A 22,422-nucleotide genomic window follows, 5' to 3' on the forward strand; every position below is an offset into this window, starting at 1 on the left:
CGTGTAACGGATTCATTTTATCTGAAACACCACCTATATGCTGACTATTGCAAAAGCAGCACTAATTTGTCATAACCACTGCAAGCTGGACAGGTCAAGTGAGTTTATCTCAGTGCACATTTCTATCAGATGTTTTCAATGTAACCTGAAAATGTACAATGGAAAATCAGGTGTATCATCTACCAATTAAACACAAACAAAACACAGTTTGTTTTGTAACCCTTCTTTAAAACAACAGATGTTAGGTTAAATCTCATGTTCAGGCATTTATCACATCTGCTTTCTGTTCCCTTGGAAAATGTACTCACAATAGAGTTCAAATTAATTACAATGAGATTTGTCAGCTGAAACCTAAAAGGGAGTTCAGGGAATAAACATTTAATTCTAGAAGGAAATAATTGGTGTTTAAAAGCTTTAAAGTTGTTTTCAGTAGGTTCACATAGGCAAAGCTCCATTATACACAGTGTTTGAGACCTGTTGTAACCTTCATGGTATCTCCAAGGAGATTGGAGGCCAGTGGAAGAGGAGATGAAGAGAAGTCCATGAGGCTGTGGAACCTGAGGGTGCAGGCTGTGCACCTGCAGCTGCACCCACAACCTTCCCTGGCAACAAGAAACACTTCTGACCTTAAAAATTAATAAATCTTCACTATTCTCTCATAAAACTGAAGCCTGCCAATGCATAGGCACTGAGGAGACTCTAGTGAAGAACTTGCATAATCACCTTTTTTTACTTTAACAGCTTTTATGAGAACACAGAAAGGTCTCCCTCACCTTCCAAGTCTGGAGAGACCTGCAGAACGCTATTGATAAGGACAGTTCTTTAACTCAAAAGGGGTACAATTTGGCTAAATTATCCTGCATCCTAACAGTATAGAAAAATGAAAATATTGCTTTGAAGAAAAGGGTTTCATTGCAGCAAAATTACATACATCTAATAAGGTATAATCTAAGACTTGTCCTTCCTATAGGCAACATTTTCTCTGTAGCAGCTCTGTTTAATTCCTGCAAGGTAAGCTTTGATTAGGTCCTAAAACATTTATCTTGCCAATGTCCCTGGCCTCTTGTAACTGTATTAAAATATCAACACACATATTTTTGGCCAAACAACACCTCTACCTTTGAGAGACTCCTCTACCCTCACACAGCCTCTCCCTATCCATTTACACACTCCACCACTGCCCCTCCTTTGCTATCTTCCGGGCAGGTTAATCACACCAATGTATTGCAACAATTCAACATTTGGCTCTTCCCAGCTCCCTCAGTAAATGGCATTTGTCTCTTGAAGTCACCAGTGCATGGGGGTGTGTGTGACTAACTTGGCACTCCATCCTCCTGCCCCCAGAATCACTTTCTAGCTCTTTAAGAAGGCTCATTTCCTCAGAAAAAAGTAAAAGAAAGCTAACCAAGTTCAAGTGCCTCTGGAATTTTGAAGTGAAGTACATCCACCTGTTATTGTTATGTAGCATGTCATGATAAAAATAAACTGCTCTTAGGGAAAGAATAAACATCATTCACTGTCTAAGCATGGGGCTGTTTAGGAGATGAGCTTCAGGAACTGCTCTCCTCAAGGTTCCAGAGGCATCTGTTAATTCAGCAGCAGAGCAGTGCCCTCCTCACTATGGCCCTGATGTTACACATAAATGTCAGTCCTTTAGAAAAGAGCGAGAAGCTTAAAAATAAATACCTATAAATAGAAGTAAGCATTGTGGTTAGTTTTGAATTGGCTTTATTGACATTTCTGTCTAGGGTTCTGTTACTGCAGAATTCAGAAAGCAGAACAACCAAATTAATTTCATTTAAGCCAAAAGTGGTTTGAAGTTGTTTGAAGGGCAAAAACCCCTCCAAATACAATTTACACACAGAACACAAGAGCAATCTTCATCTTTACTTTGGGCCCTTACTTCTGATATATAACAAAGTATTTCACTAATTTTACTTCAGTGAAGTAAAAGTAATCAGATGTGGAAACCCAGTTCATCCTGCTTTAGAAGCTCCTGGTGCAGCAAGGCAGAAAAGTTCCTCAAGAAGCTTCACTTCAGCCAGCTGAGGTATGAGGAGCAGATTTACTTTCTGTGGCCTCTCCATTTGCAGGGCAGGAGAGAGGGAACCATTAGCGAATGTGAACAAATTTCCCAGTTTTCCTCCTCTTACAACACAGAAACCTGTCACGTGCATCAGAGCCTCCTGTGAGGCTCCACTGAGAGCTCCAGATGGGGAGAGGGGAGAAGATTCTCACTACAATCAGCTCTCCCCATCACAGGAGCAGCTACCTGAACTGTGCCCTGGAGGCAATTCTAGCTCTGAGGAAACATATGCTTCTATTGTAGAAATAGCCCTCTCCAGGGAAGCCCTACTGCTCAGGATCAAAACTAGGCCAGACTTCAAAGTGGCAGCAGCACAACAGAAAATAGATGGCAAAGGTTCTCCCTTTGCCTCCAGCTCCTCGTGGCATTTCACTGTTTTTAACTGGAAAGTTGAGGAACTCATACTGCTGCATGTGACACTTTTAAACCATCACTTGCTCCTCTGCCATCCCCTTCTTTTGTGTTTTGTTTTGCTGATGAGCTTCACGTAGCTTCCAAACAGTGAGTCAGGCTCCCAGTCCTGCTGATACTGCCCCCAAGAAAAGGCTCCAGGAAAAATCACTTCTCTTTCAGGAGGCAATAAAAGACCTCTTTCTTCCTCAGGTCTGCTGCAGAAAGATGAGAAGAACTTAAAAGAAAAAAATTTTAAAAGTTCAATAGGTGGGGGAAAAACAGACAAAGCTGAATTCACAGGACTTTGTGCTATATAATCACCCCCACACACACTGCTGTATACTCTTCTGCTGGTTATTTGAATGAATGCTTTAGAAAATACTCTTTTCAAAAGGAACACATCCACATAAAAGCTGTACCACCAGACTCTAGCTTACCTTCATGAAGACATCCACAGAAAAAAAACATATTTTTTCTAGCATATTTAACCTGGGAAGGTGGACAGCAGTTTCAGTACTGTTCTAAAAGACCTATTTAGCATTTAAGCACATGAATAATCTTACTGACTCTCTTAGCAAAGTACTCAAGTCCTCACAAGACCAGAGCCTTACTTGCTTCTGGTTGTGCTTCCAAACAGAAGCTAAACTCCTTTTCAAACAAGACCATGGAAATCCAAAGGTGCAGAAGTCCTTACTTAGTCACCTAATGGTTCACCATTATCCACCCTAAACAGTCAGAAGTTTTCAGAGAGTAAAGATCACATCTTTATTTACTTCTGTGAGCCACCTACTGTATCTTGTGTATATCCCATCAGACACTCCTTGACCAACCTCATACACACTGCACACGTCCATCCCTCGTGTTTTTTCCTGGCAGCCTCAGAAACCCAGGGGGTTCTTCCAACACACAATGCTGGTTTGTGGGGCTCAACCTTACACACTTTGGGTGAAAAGACATCTTGTTTTCTGCTTAGTAGGCATGCACTGTAATGAAACTTCTATTTTATCACTAAATCACGACCTCCTGGACATATCAATGTACTCACACGTGACCAGTGCATCCAATAGCACAAAGGACAGGGCTCAATCAACCTAATGTAACAAGCCTAACTCTAAATCCTTTATTAGTTATACCTGGGACTATGTACTGACATACACAAGCCTTAAGGAATGGTGAAGAAGGTTTTAGAAAATCTGTTTTCCCTTCATTATTGTCCTGCGGGAGCCGTCCACAGGGGCGTCCCTGCTGGAGCATGCAGTGTGTCATTGCTGGAGCACGGCAGTGTCCCCGCTGGAACAGGGCAGTGTGTCATTGCTGGAGCACGGCAGTGTCCTCGCTACAGCCGGGCACTGTCCCCGCTGCCCGCCCCGTCCTTGACCCCGCGGACGGCGGGGAGCAGAGGGGACAGTGCCATATGAACCCCGTGGTTTTGATGCCGCAGACACAAGCGCGCATCGCCGGCTGAGCCGCTGCCTCCCCAGGCGGTGCGAGGCGCAGCCCGGGCTGCAGCCAGGCACGCCGCTCGCCCCTGCCCTTCTCCACTGACTCGTGGCCAGCTCGGATGAACCCCCTGTTCCTGCCGCCCGCTGCCCCGGGCAGGCGGCGGCTCCCGGCGGAGCTCCCCGCTCGCGGCGGGGGCGGCCCGAGGCGGGGGCCGTTCCCGCCCCGCCCCGCCCGGCCCGGCCCGGCCCCGCCGGCCGCCCGGGGGCCCTCGCCATGTGCCGCCGCCCGCCGCGGGGCCGCGCCGCGCTCGCCGCCGCACGGAGCGTGCGAGGGGCGGCCCGTGCGGGGAGCGAGCGCCGGCAGCGGGGACAGCGGGTCCATGGAGCACAACCACCTCCACCTCCACAACGGCTCGCTCCTGGCGCACCACCGCTATGGCTGCGGCTTGGGGTACGCACCTGTGGTCTACTACAGCCTGCTACTCTGCCTCGGGCTGCCGGGTGAGTGCCGCGGGACGGGCGAGGCTGCGGGGCCCCGGCAGCGCCCGCCGGAGCGGCTCCTGCCCGCTGTGCGGGGCGGGGCGGGGGCAGCGCCCGCCGTGTCCTCGGGATGCCCCGGGCTCCGCGTGCCCGGCGGGATGAGCGCGGGAGGTTCGGACAGCAGCGTTTCCCGGATAGCAGCATCCCCTGAATAACAGCATCCCCCGGACAGTAGCATCCCCTGAATAGCAGCTTCCCCCGGACAGTAGCATCCCCCGGACAGTAGCATCCCCTGAATAGCAGCTTCCCCCGGACAGTAGCATCCCCCGGACAGTAGCATTCCCCGGACAGCAGCATCCCCCGGATAGCAGCTTCCCCCGGATAGCAGCATTTCCCGGATAGCAGCGTCCCCCCGACAGCAGCATCTCCTGGACACCAGCATCCCCCGGACAGTAGCATCCCCCCGACAGCAGCATCATCTCCCCGCCCGGAGCGCTGCCGTCCCGGCGCTGCCTCCCTCACCGGGGTTTGTCCCTGCCTGCCCTCGCCCTCCCTCGCGGCTTCGGGCATCCTGACTTTGAACCTGACAGACAGAGTCAGCCTGTCGCGAAGTTTGTGCCATTGTCGTTGTGGCCATGGAGTACCAGAGCGGTACCCGGACGGCCAGGTCCTCAGCGATTGCCTGCCCGGCCGGCAGTGAGAACAAGTGTAGCTGCCGAGTTTTTCTGCTGCAAATCCCCACCCGACTCCGTGGGGCAGAGCTGACTTTAGGAAGGGACATGCCACCACGGAACTTGGTGAAGGAGCACGCTGTCAGAAGCTTAGCAGGCAGTTGTCATACTCGTGAGCCTGCCCCTGTGGCTGGTGGAGCAGGACAGGAGGTGGAAAGTCCAGTCTTGAGGTCAGTGTGCTGCAAAGGCAATGGCCATGCAGGCACTGAGACCCCTGAGTGCAGGTTACAGGGCTTGGAGGAAAGTCCCAGCTGACAGGCACCAGTCTCCAGAGTGTATAGTCCTGAGCAAAATTTCCTGCTCAAAAAGGGGGCAAAGACATTATAGAGATGCTTGGAATGGGAAAAGCTAGAAGCAGCATAAATAAGGAAGGAAAGGATGTCCCAAGCTTGGATGTGAACACCTGTGAGCAGCACTGGCAGCACACAGCCCCAGCCGTGCCGATGCCACACGAGCATCACATGGGCAGCACTGCCTGAGCCCAGACAGGCACTGAGCAGCTGCTGCCCCCCGAGGGGCTGCCTGGGGGATGCCTCAGCACCAAGGACCGAGGGCAGCTGCTGTGGGCAGAGCTGCCATCCCAGCACAGCTTGGGTGCACAAACAGCGTGTCTTGCTCACTGGCTTAACGCCTCCAGCCTGAGAGTGACTTAGAGTGATCCCAAGGACAGGGTGAATAAGTTGGGGAAAAGTTCTGATGCACTGAGGTGAATTGCTATTTTAAGGTGTGGTAAAGTAGAGTTTGGTTGTGTCTGTGCAGAGGTACACATTTTAAGTACCATGTGGAATGGCAAGCAGCAGTGATGGGTCATAGTCTGCAGTTTCTAAATGCTTGTTCACCTCCATTCCTTCTTCAAGCAATTATTTCATAGAAAAATTTTTAATCAGACATGAAGAGAAGCCTGCCTCTGAGCAGCATGCATGCAATTACCACTCTCTGTATGAATTGATGTGCTTTGTGTTGTTTTGGTTTGGGGGTTTTTTTCCCCCATTTCTGGCTTTTAATTAAAATTTCCCAATTGGCTAATAGTTCAGAGAACTGGAAAGTTAAGTCCTGTATTTACCCACAGAGGATGCAGGGCACAGGCAAGTGTCTGTGCTCCAAAATATTGATCAGTCTTAGCCTGACCTGAAGAGACCCAGCCAGCAGGGATAGGAGTTTGTTTCCTCTTTATTAATTCCTCAGAGGCTGCTTAGATGTCCACAGTAATGACAGGCTCTGATTTCAGTGCCAGTCCCCCAGGAACTGGGCAAGACCCTCTCAGGATTATCAGGTGAAGCAGTTGTCATGAAGCACTCTGTGGCTAAGCTTGCCTTTGTGTGTTTCTGAAATGGGGAAAAGTCTTGAGTGCACAGACAAGAAAAATCATTTAATGAACATTCTGCACATACTTGCACCAGCTCCCTGGGGATACTGCATTGTAATTACAGACCTAACACTGTCATTCTAGGAGCATAGTTAAAATCAGACGTGGTCCAATTTAGCAGTGGTCTCCTGCATTTCTCAGGGGATCAGACATCAGTTGATTAGAGCAGTGGCACCGGTGCCAGTGCTTAACAGCACTAGCCAAAGCATGTGGTGGTGCTGAGTTCAGTGGGCTTAGATCAGGTGTGGATGTGTCCAGAGCACATTATTTGAGGATAGCATTGGCACTGACAGCTGGACTCCCTGCACATGCACAGTATGCTGAGTAAATGCACAGCTGAGTGCATGAGAAATTCATGAGACTGCCCAGAGATGAGAACAAGCTGGATGTGCTTAGGGGAAGACTCACACAGCCAGGCTTCATTGAGGATGGGGTACAGGGTGACACCAGTGTTAAAAAGAGCTTTCATGTTTTAATTTGAAGCTGCTCTTCAGTTTTTTGATATTAGAAATTTGTAAAGGCAGCAGACTTTATTGGCTGTTAGAAAAAGAGTCCTGAACTGCATGGGATCCTAATTAGCTCAGTGTGATGCCAAGAATTTAAGAGAAACCCTGTCGAGGATCTTTCCTCAAACACAGCACTAGTGCAGTGTTTTGCTGAAATGGAAAGAGTTAACTCCTTGCCACAAATCTTGGAGAAAGACTGAGGAGAAGAGAAGCCAGTTAACTGTTTCTGCCTTTCCTGCTGTACTGTCTGAAGGAAATTTCACTAACTCAACAACTCCACGTTGAGGCCAAGCGCTGCCAGGCCTGGCTGTGTGTGCAGGAGAAGCATCCTCTGCCTCCTGCCCTTGTATAAACCAGGCACCTCAGCAGAGCCTGCTCTCAGCAGGGCTCCTTCTTCCTCTCTGTTCAACCAGGCACCAGAAAACCTGTAAAAAGCACAGAGGAGAGCAAAGTGAACTCCCTTCAGCCCTGCTCTGGCTGCACCCACAGAGGCACCACTGCACACTGACCCTGCATGGCTGGTACTGCACCCGAGGTGCCTGCAGCTCTGCCAGGGATTGTTGTGCCTTCAGGCAGCTGGGCCAGGAGGCTTCTGCTTTTCCCTCTAAGCAGAGGCTGGTGAGACAGAGACAGCTTTCTGAAACTTGTTTTGAGTGCAGGCGTGCAAAGGTGTCCCGCAGGTACGTGGTCCTGCTACCAGGAGTGGGGTGTCTCAGGATAAGGCTGCAGGGAGCAAGGAGAAAATGCCAGGCAGAGGCACTGGGGAAGGTTTTATGGAGCATTTATGGAGCAGTTCTGCAGCCCCTGCTCTGTTAACCCTATACTCCCCTTGTCTGTCAGAGAGAACCTCTGAAGCACCTGCAGATAGCTGGGAAGCAAGAGGAGGGCTGGAAAAAGTCTTAATAGAAATGTTTCTTGCTTTAGTGAGAGAAAATGCTAGGGAAGAGGTGGTGTTGGATGTGGAGGAGGGAATAAATTGCTCTGATTCAGTCCAAGAGGGGGCTGGTAAAGGTGAGAAAGCAAAGATCAACAGGTACCACTCTCAGTTGGTCCCTTTGTCAGTGAGGGCTGCACAAAGCAGCTGCACCAAAGAGCTCCTTCTGTGCTGGGGCCACTGAACACAGCCAAGAAGTTCAGGCACAGAAGCAGCACTGCCTGCTGCAGGCACCTGGCTTTGACCTTGATTCGTGCTTCATCAGGGGGAGAAGCAGCAGTGGAGTTGCCTTGCATGCAGTCACTTTTCCATCAGGAATGGAGTGTATTGCTGCTGGAAGGACAGAGCATCAGCATTTCCTAGGTCAGGGTCTGGCTGATCCAAGTTCCCAGGGCTCATCTCCTCCTGACAGTGTGAGAGGCAGAGTGAAATCTGGCTTCCTTAGCCAGTCCCAGTGGGATTGCTGGTTCCATTTGCTCCCCAGTCAGTTCCCTACCTGGGATGTGCTTTGGCTCTGGGGATCATTGCATCCCAGTGACACAAAGCACAGCACCTTTACAGCATCTCCGGAAGGCAACAGACTCACAGCAACACCCCAGGGAAGTGCCACTCCAAACTTCAGGAGCCTGGTCCATAGCTGCTTCCTTTATTTGTGCTTTAGGTTTTTGCAGTAACCCAGTCAAACTGATCTAAATGTAGATTCAGGACAAGCTTGGGAAGGCAGCCTGGACATGCTTGGATGCTCCCAGCTGGAAGGTGTGAACAGGTAGAGTTCATGTCAGACCTGCTGCTGAACAAAGTGATGTGGACATGGGGACAACCTGGGTCACTGAAAGCCCAGTCAAGCACCGAGTGCATTCACAGGGCTCCACGTGGAGGGAGAGAAGCTGCAGTCCTGACCTGGAGGAAATTGTCAGCTCAGCAGGGGTGCCTAACTGGTTTAACACTCTGTGAAGAGACAGATACGTGTTATGGACCTTGCCCTGACAGGTGACAGATTGCTGTCCTTGCACAGCAGGGCAGATGCTTCCCAGGGTGTTGGATTGGCACACTGTGCACTGTGCCCGTGCAAACTGCACTATAGTCATAGGCATAGAAAAGATGGAGACCTTATCCTTCTGGAGCCTTCTCTCTCTATAAAGTTTGGAATAAGGAGGCTGTCTGGGGGATGTGCGTGCCTGGGTCATCATCCTGGCAGGGCAGGTCCTGTTGGTGGGCTGAGCAGCCCTGATCAGAGACCACCACTGTGCAGCAGCCCAGCTGTGCTCCCTGCAGCCCTCAGCTGTGTGGGGGAACAGGACCTGCAGGGCATTGCTGTCCCTGTGCCACAGCTGTGACCCAGATGGTGCCACGAGCAGAAAGGGGCACAGCCAGCAATGTTTGTGGGTGACTCACGTGGTGTGTAGTGGCAGTAAATGCCAAAGCAGGCAGAGGGAGGTGTACACAGAGCATACAGCACTGTGAGGTGTCTGACTCCTTTTGGATTCTTGCCATCTGCTGCCGAGTGTATTTTTCTGCAATCACAGTACAGGCTTCTGATTAAAGAGACCATTTCCAACACCTGGATAAATAGCCTTTCTCATAGCAGCACACCTGAAAAATAGAAGTGCTAAAGGAAGATCTGAAAATATGAGTGGGAGAGTTGTGACAATGTAGAGTTATGACCTTGAAACAACAGCACTCTTCTGCTGCTCATTAGTGAATAAGAACCAAACCCTCCTGAGACCTGATTCAACCACCCCTTTTTACTCAAAGGCCATACATTCTATGACTTAAAATCTGAATTGGACACAAGGCCAGTACATTGCATCCTAGTAAAAAGGGGACAAATAGGTTGCCAGAACTTTAGCTTGGCTATTGGAGCAACTGAAAGGCATTACAGCTCATTTACAGTAGTAGTACTGGACAGAGGGGAACAAAACTGCTGCTAACATGCTTAAAATGAGTCATTTCCTATAGTAAAATGAGTGCTTGTTCTTTAGGAGAGAAAAACCATTATGGAAAGTAATAGATTCATTCTGTTCCTGCACAGAACTGGTGACAGCAAGGTGTGCAGATGGGACTGATTTCCTTTGGCCAGTACATATGGAGCCTGTATCTGCTAAAATCCTGCAGCTTGAAAGACAGCATGTGGCTGAATCCATGCTAATGCATGGATTGTGGAGAAGTTGATTGTACATTTTGGATGCCACTAGACAGAGTGCAATTGCTAACTTTGGATTTCTTCTGCCACGTCAGTAGGAAGCAGCACTGTCAGGGCTGTAATGATAATGAGGTGCCATATTTGGGAGGCTCAGCAGACTATGAAGTGCACAACCTTGCATGGCAGGCTGCTAAAATGGATTGGAAAGGAAAAACTCCAAAGTACATTTTTCCTTGAAATGACAACGACACAAAAGAGAGAGCACAGCCAGTTTCCACGGTAGGTGGGTAATGCAGAGCCCCCAGTTGTTAAGAAGTCAAAACATTCAGAAGCACCAGGCAGTCTGATATCCTGCTGTTCTTCATCCACCCCCTTACTTAGTTCTCTCCTCCTCATCCTCCTTCTGTTCCCTTCTGTGAAATGGGGTGAATCAGCAGAAACAAGCCAGCAGAAGGCCTTTAACCACACACGTCACAATTTGGTATGGGCAAACAAACAACTCTGAGATGTCCTGGTGGGCTGTGTGCTCTGCTTTCACACACCAAGGGCAAAGCAATCCCTGCCCACAAGAGCTTCCACCTGCTGTTTCAGGTGGTCTTTCTGACCCTAAAATCTCTTTTCTTGTTAGATTTGAGACACCAGAAAAGGAAAGAGAGCCAAAATTCACTCCTTGAGCACAGGAGGCCATACACACAAATCACTTTTCATTTTGCAGAATACAGATATGTACTTAGAGATACTAAAACCCAATGTCTGGAGTGCCCTTGGTGCTGTTCTTGGGGTGACTTCATTGGAGAAGGTGATATTAGTTGCCCCTCAGGACCCCAGTGTGGTTGTGCAGAGAGAATGAAGTGCAGGCAGCCAAGCAGGACCAGAATTAGCACTACAGAAGATGACCAAAAATAATCTTATCCCCCTATTCATGGAAGAAAAGAGAAGCTTGCCTGTTGTAACACTGAAATCTTCCCTTCTAGCACCTGAAACAGAGTCCCTGCAATGTACAGTCATTAATCCTCTCCATCTTGTCCATCATATGGAGTATTGCCTGCACAGACAGGTGCTCTAGAGGTTGCTTTGGGTCTCAAGACAAATCACCTGTCAGTCAGTTACATCAGACCAGGATATTTCTCACATATTTGTTCACTCCAAGTGTGTTTTCTTCAATGTCCTGACTAGCACACTGAAGAGTGATGTATCTAGTGGGGATGCAGTATATTCTCCGTGGGGGAATAAAGCCAAACTGCAGTGGTTTTACAAAGTCTGTAATTTCCTGCATACTGTGTAAAATTGGCATTGTCTCTGAGAAAGCTTGGCCATGGGGTTTGCAAGCATGAGCTCCTATTGCATTACCTAATGCTTTAGGAAGACATAAAGACTGGTTTATTTTAGCAAAACCACAATCAAAGGTAAAATCCTCTTAATTATTCATGTTCAGTAAAGAATTCATAGCAATGTCCTTATGAAATCACATCCTCTCTCCATCCCAGTCATCCCATGAAACACCTTTGGCACCTGCCTCAGCACTTTGGCATTTGGTATCAAAAGGGTAGAATGGTTTTGTCACCCTGGAGCTTGAGTTACTCAGCTTGAGACCCCTTACACTGCACTGACAGCCCACATTTAGAAGGCACAGACACCTGCCAAATGAGACACCCTAATTGCCTTGAAAATCCCTGTCTGTCCAGATGCATTGCATGAATAACCAAATTCCTTTTATGATTTCTGCATCATTTTGCCGATCACTTTTTCTGTTCCCAGCACCAGTTTCCATTAGAAAGCTGTACTGCTCTGGTAGCAAGATGCAAGGCTAGACTTTGAGATGTTCATTTTAGACATTTTTATCCTTGTGTGGGTACCTCTGAATAAGGCTTTGGAGTGGCAGGAGGAATGTCTGGGATTCTTTAGAGACTTTCTGCTCTGCAGGTCCATCTCAGGAAAGGTGGACAAGGAGAGTGAAGATGGCAAGAGGAGAACCAGATCCCTATCACATTCACACACATGTGGCCCCAGTGAGCCCAAAGCAGACCTCCCCACATCCTAGCCCAGTGTTTCTTCTGGCCCATTCTCATACTGCAGAAAGAGCCCTGTTTTATACAGAATACTCCAGAAAACCTCTAGTGGTCTGGGAGAGCCCAAAGCAGCCCAGTGCAATGACCTTTCTGCCAGACAAGCTGCTGCACTCCAGCCTGGCTCAGAGGGAGTATCAGCCCCTGGCAGCTCCGTGCCAGTGCTGTCTATGCCCTCCAACAGTGAGGGAAGTGCTTGTGCTGGACTGAAATCCTTCTCTGGCCTCTGTGACCCACTGAGGGCTAGTGCCAGCTGCAGAGCAGAGTACCTCATTCACTGCATCCTTCCCCAGAGCCATCTCAGCTAATAAATGCTGTCAGTGAGAAAAATGGCCCCAGAGGCCAGATTTCATTGTCAGAGTGTGGCCTCTGGCAGTGACTGTCTCATTCACTTGTGACTTGTAAGCGCAGGGCCGTGCTGGGTTTTCCCTTGCAGTAGCTAACCCGGGCTCCTGCACACAGGAGGGACTTTGGGCTGTCCTGGGCAGGAGCTTGGGCATGCTCTACCTCCAGGTTCTCTTCCACCCTCAGAACTGGCATGGTCTGGCCCTGCACATGGGATTTTCTAAGCACAAGCCACACAAGGGCTTTAGTACAAGATGTGAAATCTCCAGTAGCAATCCTGCATCCATGCCTACCATAGTTTTATGAGGTTCTTTTTTTTTTTTTTTTGCATATATCCCCTCTCCATTTCCTGGGAGATGGTGCAGGCACTAGCAGAAGCTGACAGCTCTTCCCTCATGGGGTGCCTTGCTGTGTGCTGTTTGACAGCACTCAGACAGCTGAACAACAAATAAATCCATTTATTTTCAAAAATCAATCCTCACAGGAACTCCCTGGGAAGACAAAATTTGTATTGCACTAATTATATTCTATAAAGTATCCCTTTATGCTTCACAACAGTTTAAGAAGGAACTCAGGATATGATAATAAAAGAGAGGAACAAACTGAAGCACTGTTCAGTCTGTCCCCATCTGCTCTAGTGCTGAGTTTGATCTACACTGGTTGTAAGAGGAAAATGTGGACCCACCCTCTCTTCTTTAAGGGCAAACAGCATCCAGAGGTCGAAAAGATCACACGGCCAGCTATAGCCAACATGAGTAATTATTATGTATTTATATTGCCACAGTATTCTTGTTTGGGTTTTTTTTGTTAATAACTTCTGTTACATAGCACCTTTGTCAGAAATCACCCATTGTCATCAGCTTCTCCAGAGAGCTCCCGGACAAAATAAGGGCTGAATGCCATCCTCATCCCAGTCTGGCAGCTATTGGTGAGCAGCTGTGTTAGGAACCATGGTCAGATCTGCCTGCTAGACACAGTACCTGTTTACATTTGAATATTGCCTCCTAGCTTAGAGGAAATCATCTATTCCCATCAAGCCAGAACATCCCTTTTTTTTCCACAGCTTTTTTTTAGCATATTGTACTTACATTCTTGGAGTTCTTAAATCTGAGAAGAAGGTGTTACTAACATTTTTTTCTGAAGCAACTTAAAATTTCCCATTTGTAAGCTGTCTCTGTGCCAGTCAGGTGATCACTGCTAAGCCTGCAGAGAAGTTTCACACATCACACAATAATTTGTGGTGATCCTAGCAACAACTGTGTTGGGTAAAAGCTGTCCATTATATTCCATGACCTCATGTTTATCATGCTCAGTGAGCAGCACTCCTGGCTCCTCATGTAGGTAGTTTATAAAGCTGAACTGCTGAACTACAGAACCACCTTGTTCCCAATGCAGGGAGCTGCTGCTTGTGCTGTAAAGGCCACTTGACTGCACAGGCTGCTGTGTACGTGCAAAGTGCTCTCAATTTAAAAAAACCAAAAAAACAACAAAACAAAACCCACAAATAAAGCCCAGAACTATGCCTATTTCTTCTTTAGGCAGATACAACCACTCCTGCTGAAGCTCACATGCAGTGAAAATAGTGACTGAAAGGAGCTCTTCAAATCCCCTGCAAAGGCCATGTTTAGACACTGAGTGATGGCTGCAATCCATGAAATGAGAACTGGGGTAAAACTGTGCCCTGGGGCACAGGCACTGCTTTGAGGCACAGAGGACTGCCCAGGCTCTGCAGCACAGCTTTGCTATGGGAAATAAACCCAAACCCACACAGGGACCAAAGTTACTCCTAAAGGAACATCCCTCTCAGACACAAAGGACCTCAATGGTGTGAATTTTGGTGCTGCAGTTTGTAGTTAGAAGCTGATAAAGTCAGAAGAGATGTCAAAGGAGGGATATGGGTGTCCTGTGATGAAGCCTGGCTGAGTTAGAAGGTTGCCTTGTTTTGGGCAGTCTGGAACAAACGTGTTTGGGTATCAGAGACCTTTGGATGCTGTGTCTCAAATGTCTCATGTTCTCATGCCTGGAGGGAAAGAATTGAGACTGCCATTTTGTACACTTGCTGCTAAATCTGCCAGCAGCACCTCAAGGCTTCAGCCAGCTAGTCCCCAATCAAGCCCTGGTTCTCAAACAGATATTTATAAATTCAGACTACTGCACTGCAGCAAGTGATGCTGGCATAAATTCCCATCTGTCATCCCCTAATCATCTCCCAGCACAGTGATCAATCTCTTTCAAATTCAAATGATCTTAACCACTTAGTATCTAGAAAATACTCTGCAAGAAATGGGCAGAGTACCATCCAGGACAGTTTAGGGGTGCTGACCTATCCAGCAGCTGTATGTAATTACAGCAGAGACAAATATTTTTATATCTCCATCATCATCATAATCTCTGCCACAGTTCTCATCAGAGACCACCATGCTACTGCAAGAATTAGTGTCAGCAAGGTTAAAATATGGTAACAAATACTCTTCTATCACTTTTCACCCCCAATGGGTAATTTTTGCCCACAGGAGAGCAGGACACTGAGGAGACACTCAGGAGTTACTGAGAGACTGGCACAAGGACACAGTTGGTCACAGAGTGGTGTGCCCACCCACCTCCCATTTTACTGAGCTTTAGATACTGTTTGAGGACACACCAAGGACCAACTTAACACTGCATGGACTGAGGCATCCATAGCTCATCCACACTTTCCCTAAAGTTTGCAGCAGGAAAAGTACTCACAGACCCTGTGCTAAGACACTGGCATACTGGCAACTTTCTGCTGCACCCCAGAATGTGTCTGCTTTCACAAAGTAAATGGTGTTACTATATTTCACATCATCCAGCAAGAAAAAAGCTCTAATGTGATCCCAGAGAAAGTGTTTCCAGTGCAAGACACAAGTAACACAAGTAACCCTTGCAGAAAAAAATTGGGTGGATCTCATGTGTACTTTGTCAGATCCATTTTCTAATCTGCCTCACCAAGCCAGGCTTGCTGGCCTTGGATAAATAACTTGCATTTCAGCACACTGCTGTGGCTGGGAACCCTGAGAGAGGGTCAAAGAGGGGCAAAGGGTACAAGGGACTGCTCATAAATCCACTCCTGTGGCAAACCAGAGTGGGGTTAGAAGCAAGCAGCAGGAGCCCTGCAATAGATGGAAAGTGTGAGGAGCAGGGCTGCTGTACCTGCACACAGCATGGCTTCAGCACCCCTGCAGGAGCTGCTCTGGCACTCAGGCAGAGCCACCAGCAGGGACCACGGCCTTCAGACATCCCCCTGCTGCTCACTGGCTCCAGCTGCTGGGGCTGGAATGAGTCAAATCCAGAGGATTTAAAGAGGAGATGCACCCCATGGGTCACATCCAATATCTGTGAAGCTGAGCCAGTCAGCCTGGCTGGCCAAAACCAGCAGTGGCTGCAGAGCCATGATAAACACTCCAGCTCGAGGATTTCCTTGACAGTACATCACTCACTGCATCTCCAGGGCTCATCAGCAGCCACAGCAGAGGCATTTTGCAGCAAGGAAGTGAAAAATGACACAGCAGTTCTGCCTGTATCACCTCTTGTCTCCCACATCTGCACTGAGCTGAAATCAATGCAGTTGCATTCACGTTAATGGAGGACAGAATTGGGAAAATTCCCCTGAAGGCAATTTGAGACAGAACCATTGGAAAGATCGTGCTTCTTTCTCTCTTTTTTTTTTCTTTTTTTTTTTTTTTTTTAATATAGGAAAAGAGTCAGCTGATTGTCATGTTTGGTTTAGTATTTTTTTCCAAGAACAAAATTAATACATTCAGCTAACACAGAAATAGGTAGGGCTGTTAGTCAAAATCATTCACTGTGCTGCAGTTCATTTCCCTGGTGGCAGAAATCTGCTCCCAGACAGCAGGCTTTGAAGGCATTCATGAAGGAGGAAGTTTTTTCAGTGCCAAGTAAAACAGTTTTTAAAAAAACAAGCATTTTCAGTTGTAGGACATGTCCTAGACTGTCATTACCTTTATGTTACCAACTTCCTTTTTCTCTGGATTAAAGGAATCTTTGCAGTTATTGTTGATTTGTTTTGGGAAATCCATCAAAGCTGGCAGAAATGTTTGAAGCATTGAATGCCCAGAAGAAGTGATTTACAGAACTTGGGAAAGTATCAACTACAAGCATTTGGCAGTCACTTGTACAGTAAACCAGATCTCTGATTTTTAAGCACTTCTTCAAGTATTCTGGCCAAGTGATGCCAGCTTCTGATGGGAACAATCTTGTCTGTCTCGTTCTAGCCAAACTGATAGTAGTAATAATAGGAATTTTTATTTTTTTCCAATTCAAGACTGCACAGTAAGTTCTAGTAAACAAGAGGAAGTAGTTAAAATTTGGCTACACGTTAGTGTTCCAACAATTCTCTCAAGTACTACGAAGGCTGTTTATATTCTATATAAATATAAACTGCCCTTCTCATTCATCCCTTGTTATATGAAAAAGTGCAAAAAGCAAGATGGGAAAGAAGAATAAATGTATGAGTGAGCTTTTTTCTCCTGCTACCACTCCCTTTGTGTGCTCAGACAGGAGTCCCAGCACCCCCTGCTCAGGAGGTGGATTCCACAGATGAGAGCAGGGACACATGCTCCTGTCATTGCAACAGCTTCTCTGAGAGACCCCACTGGGGTGTTTTCCTTTTTATTTCTTGAACTTTATTAAGGTGGTCATGTTGCCAAGTGCTTGAACAACTTAAAGGGAGGGCTCAGAAAATCTGATGTTACATCTTAATAGACTAACTCTGTGTTTCTTTCTCCACAGCAAACATCTTGACAGTCATCATCCTCTCCCAGCTAGTAGCTCGGAGGCAGAAGTCCTCCTATAATTACCTTCTAGCTCTAGCTGCTGCTGACATCCTGGTTCTCTTCTTCATCGTCTTTGTTGACTTCCTCATGGAAGACTTCATCTTAAACAAACAGATGCCTCAGACACTGGACAAAATAATCGAGGTTTTGGAGTTTTCCTCCATCCACACGTCGATTTGGATCACGGTGCCGCTGACCATCGACCGCTACATCGCCGTGTGCCACCCCCTCAGGTACCACACGGTCTCCTACCCCGCGCGCACCCGCAAGGTCATCGTCGGCGTCTACATCACCTGCTTCCTCACCAGCATCCCCTACTACTGGTGGCCCAACATCTGGATTGAGGACTACACCAGCACGTCTGTGCACCACGTCCTCATCTGGGTGCACTGCTTCATCGTGTACCTGGTGCCCTGCTCCATCTTCTTCATCCTCAACTCCATCATCGTGTACAAGCTGCGGCGAAAGAGCAATTTCCGCCTGCGCGGGTACTCCACGGGGAAAACAACAGCCATCTTGTTTACTATAACTTCTATTTTTGCCATACTGTGGGCACCAAGAGTAATCATGATACTGTATCACCTCTACGTGTCTCCTATAAACAACAGCTGGCTGGTCCATATTGTGTCGGACATCGCCAATATGCTGGCGCTGCTGAACACTGCAATTAATTTCTTCCTCTACTGTTTTATTAGCAAAAGATTTCGCACAATGGCAGCTGCCACCTTGAAAGCCTTCTTTAAGTGTCAGAAGCAACCTGTGCAATTCTATACAAACCATAACTTTTCCATAACGAGCAGCCCTTGGATTTCCCCAGCCAACTCTCACTGCATCAAAATGCTTGTTTACCAGTATGATAAGAATGGGAAGCCTATAAAAATATCACCATGAAAAGGCCAATAGTTGGAGTTTCCAGGTGCAAGTTCCTTTCAAGTGGTTACATCTTCAGGATGTAATTTTCTGAAATGGCTGTTTTGAAGAGAGGTCATTTGATTTCATTTCCCTGGGCCGCCAGGGGCAGATAAGACTGTCGGGAGGAAACAGGAGCACTTGATTTTAGGAGCAGAAGTGAGAAGGCAAACACCTCCATCTCTTCTATAGCATTTTGAATATGCTTCAGAGTTCAAGTCTTAGTGTTCAGTCACACTCAAACGTTTTGCATCCCAACACCAGTGCAATCCAAAGTCATCAGAAGGGCAAAGCCACAGCAGTGTTTAATTACAACCTTTTAAAACACAACAAAACCTTACTTGACCATCAGTTTGCTATTGAGAAAGTAAACAGATGCTTTTGTGTACTGTGGAAGGTGCCATTCTGGAGTGTGCACTTGCCAAAAATGATGTGTTGATTCTGGCATGAAATGCCACCAGACACAGTTGTGCTGTCAAGGCCTCCTTGCAGGAGGCAGCCTGTGAGACACAAATGGTGACAAGCCTGGTTGTGGCTCATTTGAACAAGCTGGAGGACTCATACAGTACCTGTTGCAGTCTTGGCATGGAGAGCAATCCTGCAAGCTGCCAATATTTGCGTGTTTTAAGTTGTTATTTAAGAATGTGACTGAGACAGGGGAGCTCGAGGGAGGGAGGGATGTCTCTAGAGCCAAGAACAAAAGCAGCATCTTTCCCAAACTATTTCAGTCATGGTGTCTAAGGACTTTCAAGGGTGAAACCAAGTCCTGCCTAAAGCAGAGCTCTCACTGAAGCTGCTCCTGTGAGCAGTGATCAAAGCCTTCAAGTTCCTTCTTAATCAATACAAATTTTCAGTTATCCCCCTTGTTCAGGCCTTTCGGAATTAACATATAAAAACCTCAACCTGAGATTTTCTCCTGATGGATGATGCCATCCTCTTGCAGATTTGCCATTTAGTTGTTTAAAAAAACCCCAAAAACTGTGAAAGAAATTCATTAAGTACCCAACAGCAGTAAAAACATTGAAGCCTTAGTTTAAGCTGATCTAAGTATTCCACTTATTTAGAGGATGTTAGCTTCTCTTTCTTCACACTCAAAACCCAGCATCCTGTCAATGCTAAGTGTAGAAAACAAGAGATTTACAGGAAGGCTGAAAATGCATTTCTTTTAATTTCTTTCCCTTTCAGATCTTGGCATGTGGTCTCTTGGAGCCACATGCCACAACCTCTTTATTCATTGGGCACTTACCAGAGGGCAGTGAAGGTGTGAGGGCAGTGAAGGTGTATGGTGAACACAAGCCCAGCGTGGTCAGTGCACACAGCAGAGCCTCAGGATCAGAGTTAGCTTGGTGCTAACTCTGTGTTTGTGCCTGTGCCCATCTCCATCTAGCAGGGAGCTCATGGTGCATCAGGAACCAACACAGAGAGGTCCTCTGAGGAGGGATCCAGTCAGTCCTGCTATGGTGGGATCAGGGGGCTGAAAACATCTCTCTAAAACACATGGATGGCTCAGCTTTGGTGCAAATCTCCTAAGAAATGCCAAGTGAAGTCCTGCTGAGGACAAGAGCCTGGTTCCCTTGTGCCACAGAGGTGATGTTTGCACATCCTGTGGGCAAGAGCCAACCCCACCAGAGCTGAGCTCACCTTCCCCAGAAGGGAATGGCAGCAAAGGCCCAGGCCATGGACACCAGGCCATGGACACCAGGCCAGGGATACCAGGCCATGGGACACCAGGTCATGGACACCAGGCCAGGGATCCCAGGCCATGGACACCATTCCATGGACACCAGGCCAGGGATCCCAGGCCATGGACACCATTCCATGGACACCAGGCCAGGGATCCCAGGCCATGGACACCAGGCCAGGGATCCCAGGCCATGGACACCAGGTCATGGACACCAGGCCAGGGATCCCAGGCCATGGATATCAGGTCATGGACACCAGGCCAGGGATACCAGGCCAGGGATACCAGGCCATGGATACCAGGCCGTTTCAATGTCCCCAAAGAGAAATGAGGAGCTTCTCAGTCTGTTGGCTGTTCATCTTTGTGATCTCAAAACTTCACCCTTGCAATAATAAAGTGTAAAAGGGATGCTCAGCCTTGCTGTATTGGTCATGACAAGATTAAAGTTATTGGTCCCTTTATAGTGTTTTACAGAAAATCACTTTCGTGGCCATCCTCCCTGCCCTTCTCTCAGAAACCTCCCCCTGATCTTCGTCAGTTGATAGTAACCAAAGTTACCTTATGGAAGAGGTACTGTACGTTTCATTTTGGAAAAACACTGTATTTATAACTTATTTTTATTCTACATTTGTTATGAGGAATGCTTGTCTGAGTTAAATGTGAATGAGTCTGAAGTGCAATATCTATATAGATAAGTGGTTCATTTTTTGAGAATGTATCTATTGAAAAAAACCCCTATTTATACAAGAAGTTCACTATTCTACTTATTATAATAGTAACCTTAAAGAAAATAGTGAATGTTTAGGGCTTTTATTTATTAAAAAATTCACTTAAGTGCATGGCATATGCTGCCATTCACATGCTGTGACTTATTAATTTTTGTAACATAATGTTTATCCGGCAAACTATCAGTGTCATCTGATTTTTTCTGTCCTGATAATGTATTTTTGTAAATTACCATATTTAAAAACAAAAATCTTTCTGCGTATTTTATTCCCTATGAAAAATAACCCATTCAGTTCTTGTAACTTATTTGGAAAAGCTCACAATCATTTTCCATATCCTTTTAGGAATGACAAGGTGCAATTTTCATGTACAGTGGATTGATCATTTCACTTCTGGTAATGCAGGGCTTTAAAAGCTTGCTTCCAAAGCCCTTTGAAGTTAAAGAGAAGGTTGCTGGTGGGTTTTGTGGTTGGTTTTTCCAATCCCCATTGTTTTAGGAGGGCTTTGGATCAAGCTGTATCTTGTTAGCAAACATTCAAAGCCTTCTTAGAGTCCAGTTTGGATAATAAAGCCTTGACTTTTTAGTCTGCCATATGGGAGCTGCTGTTGATAATACTTGCCTTATTTTTGGTTGTGTAAAGCATCTTGCAATGACTGTTGCTAACTAGCCATTGTCTTGCTGTATTATTTGTACCTCATAATTTTCCAATAGTAAAAATTTAACCAAGCACATGTAGTGTCATTATTTACGGGAAAAGTATCCTGGAGACAAAACCATCTTTGTTGTGGAGATGGTCTTTTGTACTCTAATTTTTATTTCAAATATCTACAATTAGAAAAAATAAGCTGTGAATGGACAGTTTTACAATTACTTATAGGTATGTATTCTTGAATACCACAGCTAGGAACAAAATACTTTTTAGATGAGTTGCTGGTATATAAAATTATGGGACCTATCACCTATTTAAATTGTGAATATTGATATTTTCATAAGTAGACAATATATTGTGTTTGAGGAACTTGTTTGTATTATAATAAATTATGGTGCATAACTTACTACTGTGTTTGGAGCTATTGTTTGATTTATGGATTCTTATTATATACTTCTGATTTATAAATACTTATGATACACTGCAAAAAAGAGATAAGAAAGTGAATTCTGAACCTCAGGAGACTGCACGTGGAAGAAACCCAACATTTTTTCAAATGAACGTGACTAACATTGCAGATTTTGTACCCCCAGCAAATGTAAAACTATCTGGGATCAAGCTCCTTATTACTCTGGAGAGCTAAAAGGACATGAAAAGGACAAAAAATACTAAAACTAAGCAGAGAATAGAGAAGAACCTGACCAGAAAATTTCAAGAGATCAGAAGATGTGTTAGAGATCAAACACCGAAGGGTTAAGCACACTGTGAGGACCATGCAGGCAGTGCTTGTCACATTTCCCTGCTGTAAAAGGCTTGGGAATAGGTTTTAAAATACAGCTTCAAAGAGACAAATGAGGGGAAAGGGGCACTGTCAGACTTGATGGAGCTTGTCAGAGTTGTTCCTTAAGGAAGGAGCCTGGGGTCTGCCTGTCTTGATATTTTCATTAACAGCTGTGGCATGAGAAGTACTGATGAAGTGCACAGGTTATAAAAATGGAATTATACTGCTGGCAGAGGACTGAAGGGCAGGTATTTAATGTAAGAATCAGATGGCCTTGCAGATTGCAGTGATAAAAATGTGATGAATTCAACAGTAATAAACACAAGGTTCTCCCCTTGTCTGCCTCTAACAATACATTTGCTATAAAAC

General features: G+C 46.4%; 1 protein-coding gene across 1 annotated transcript; it reads left to right on the forward strand.

Annotated features, from left to right (window-relative positions):
• Window positions 1–4,142: 4,142 nt before the first annotated feature.
• GPR139 (G protein-coupled receptor 139) lies at window positions 4,143–21,683 on the forward strand. The gene is made up of 2 exons (XM_074552767.1): window positions 4,143–4,422; window positions 17,263–21,683. The coding sequence occupies exons 1-2, from the start codon at window positions 4,302–4,304 to the stop codon at window positions 18,195–18,197; spliced, it is 1,056 nt and encodes a 351-aa protein (XP_074408868.1). The 5' UTR covers window positions 4,143–4,301; the 3' UTR covers window positions 18,198–21,683.
• Window positions 21,684–22,422: the final 739 nt, after the last annotated feature.

This window comes from Zonotrichia albicollis, chromosome 16 (genome assembly GCF_047830755.1).
Source record: "Zonotrichia albicollis isolate bZonAlb1 chromosome 16, bZonAlb1.hap1, whole genome shotgun sequence".
Lineage (NCBI taxonomy): Eukaryota > Metazoa > Chordata > Aves > Passeriformes > Passerellidae > Zonotrichia > Zonotrichia albicollis.

What these genes read in the sequence shown, in the direction of transcription:
- GPR139 (XM_074552767.1), top strand. Translation starts at nt 4,302, where the DNA reads ATGGAGCACAACCACCTCCACCTCCACAACGGCTCGCTCCTGGCGCAC. An exon ending in ACTCTGCCTCGGGCTGCCGG is followed by an intron (nt 4,423 to 17,262) that starts GTGAGTGCCGCG and finishes CTTTCTCCACAG; the next exon opens with CAAACATCTTGACAGTCATC.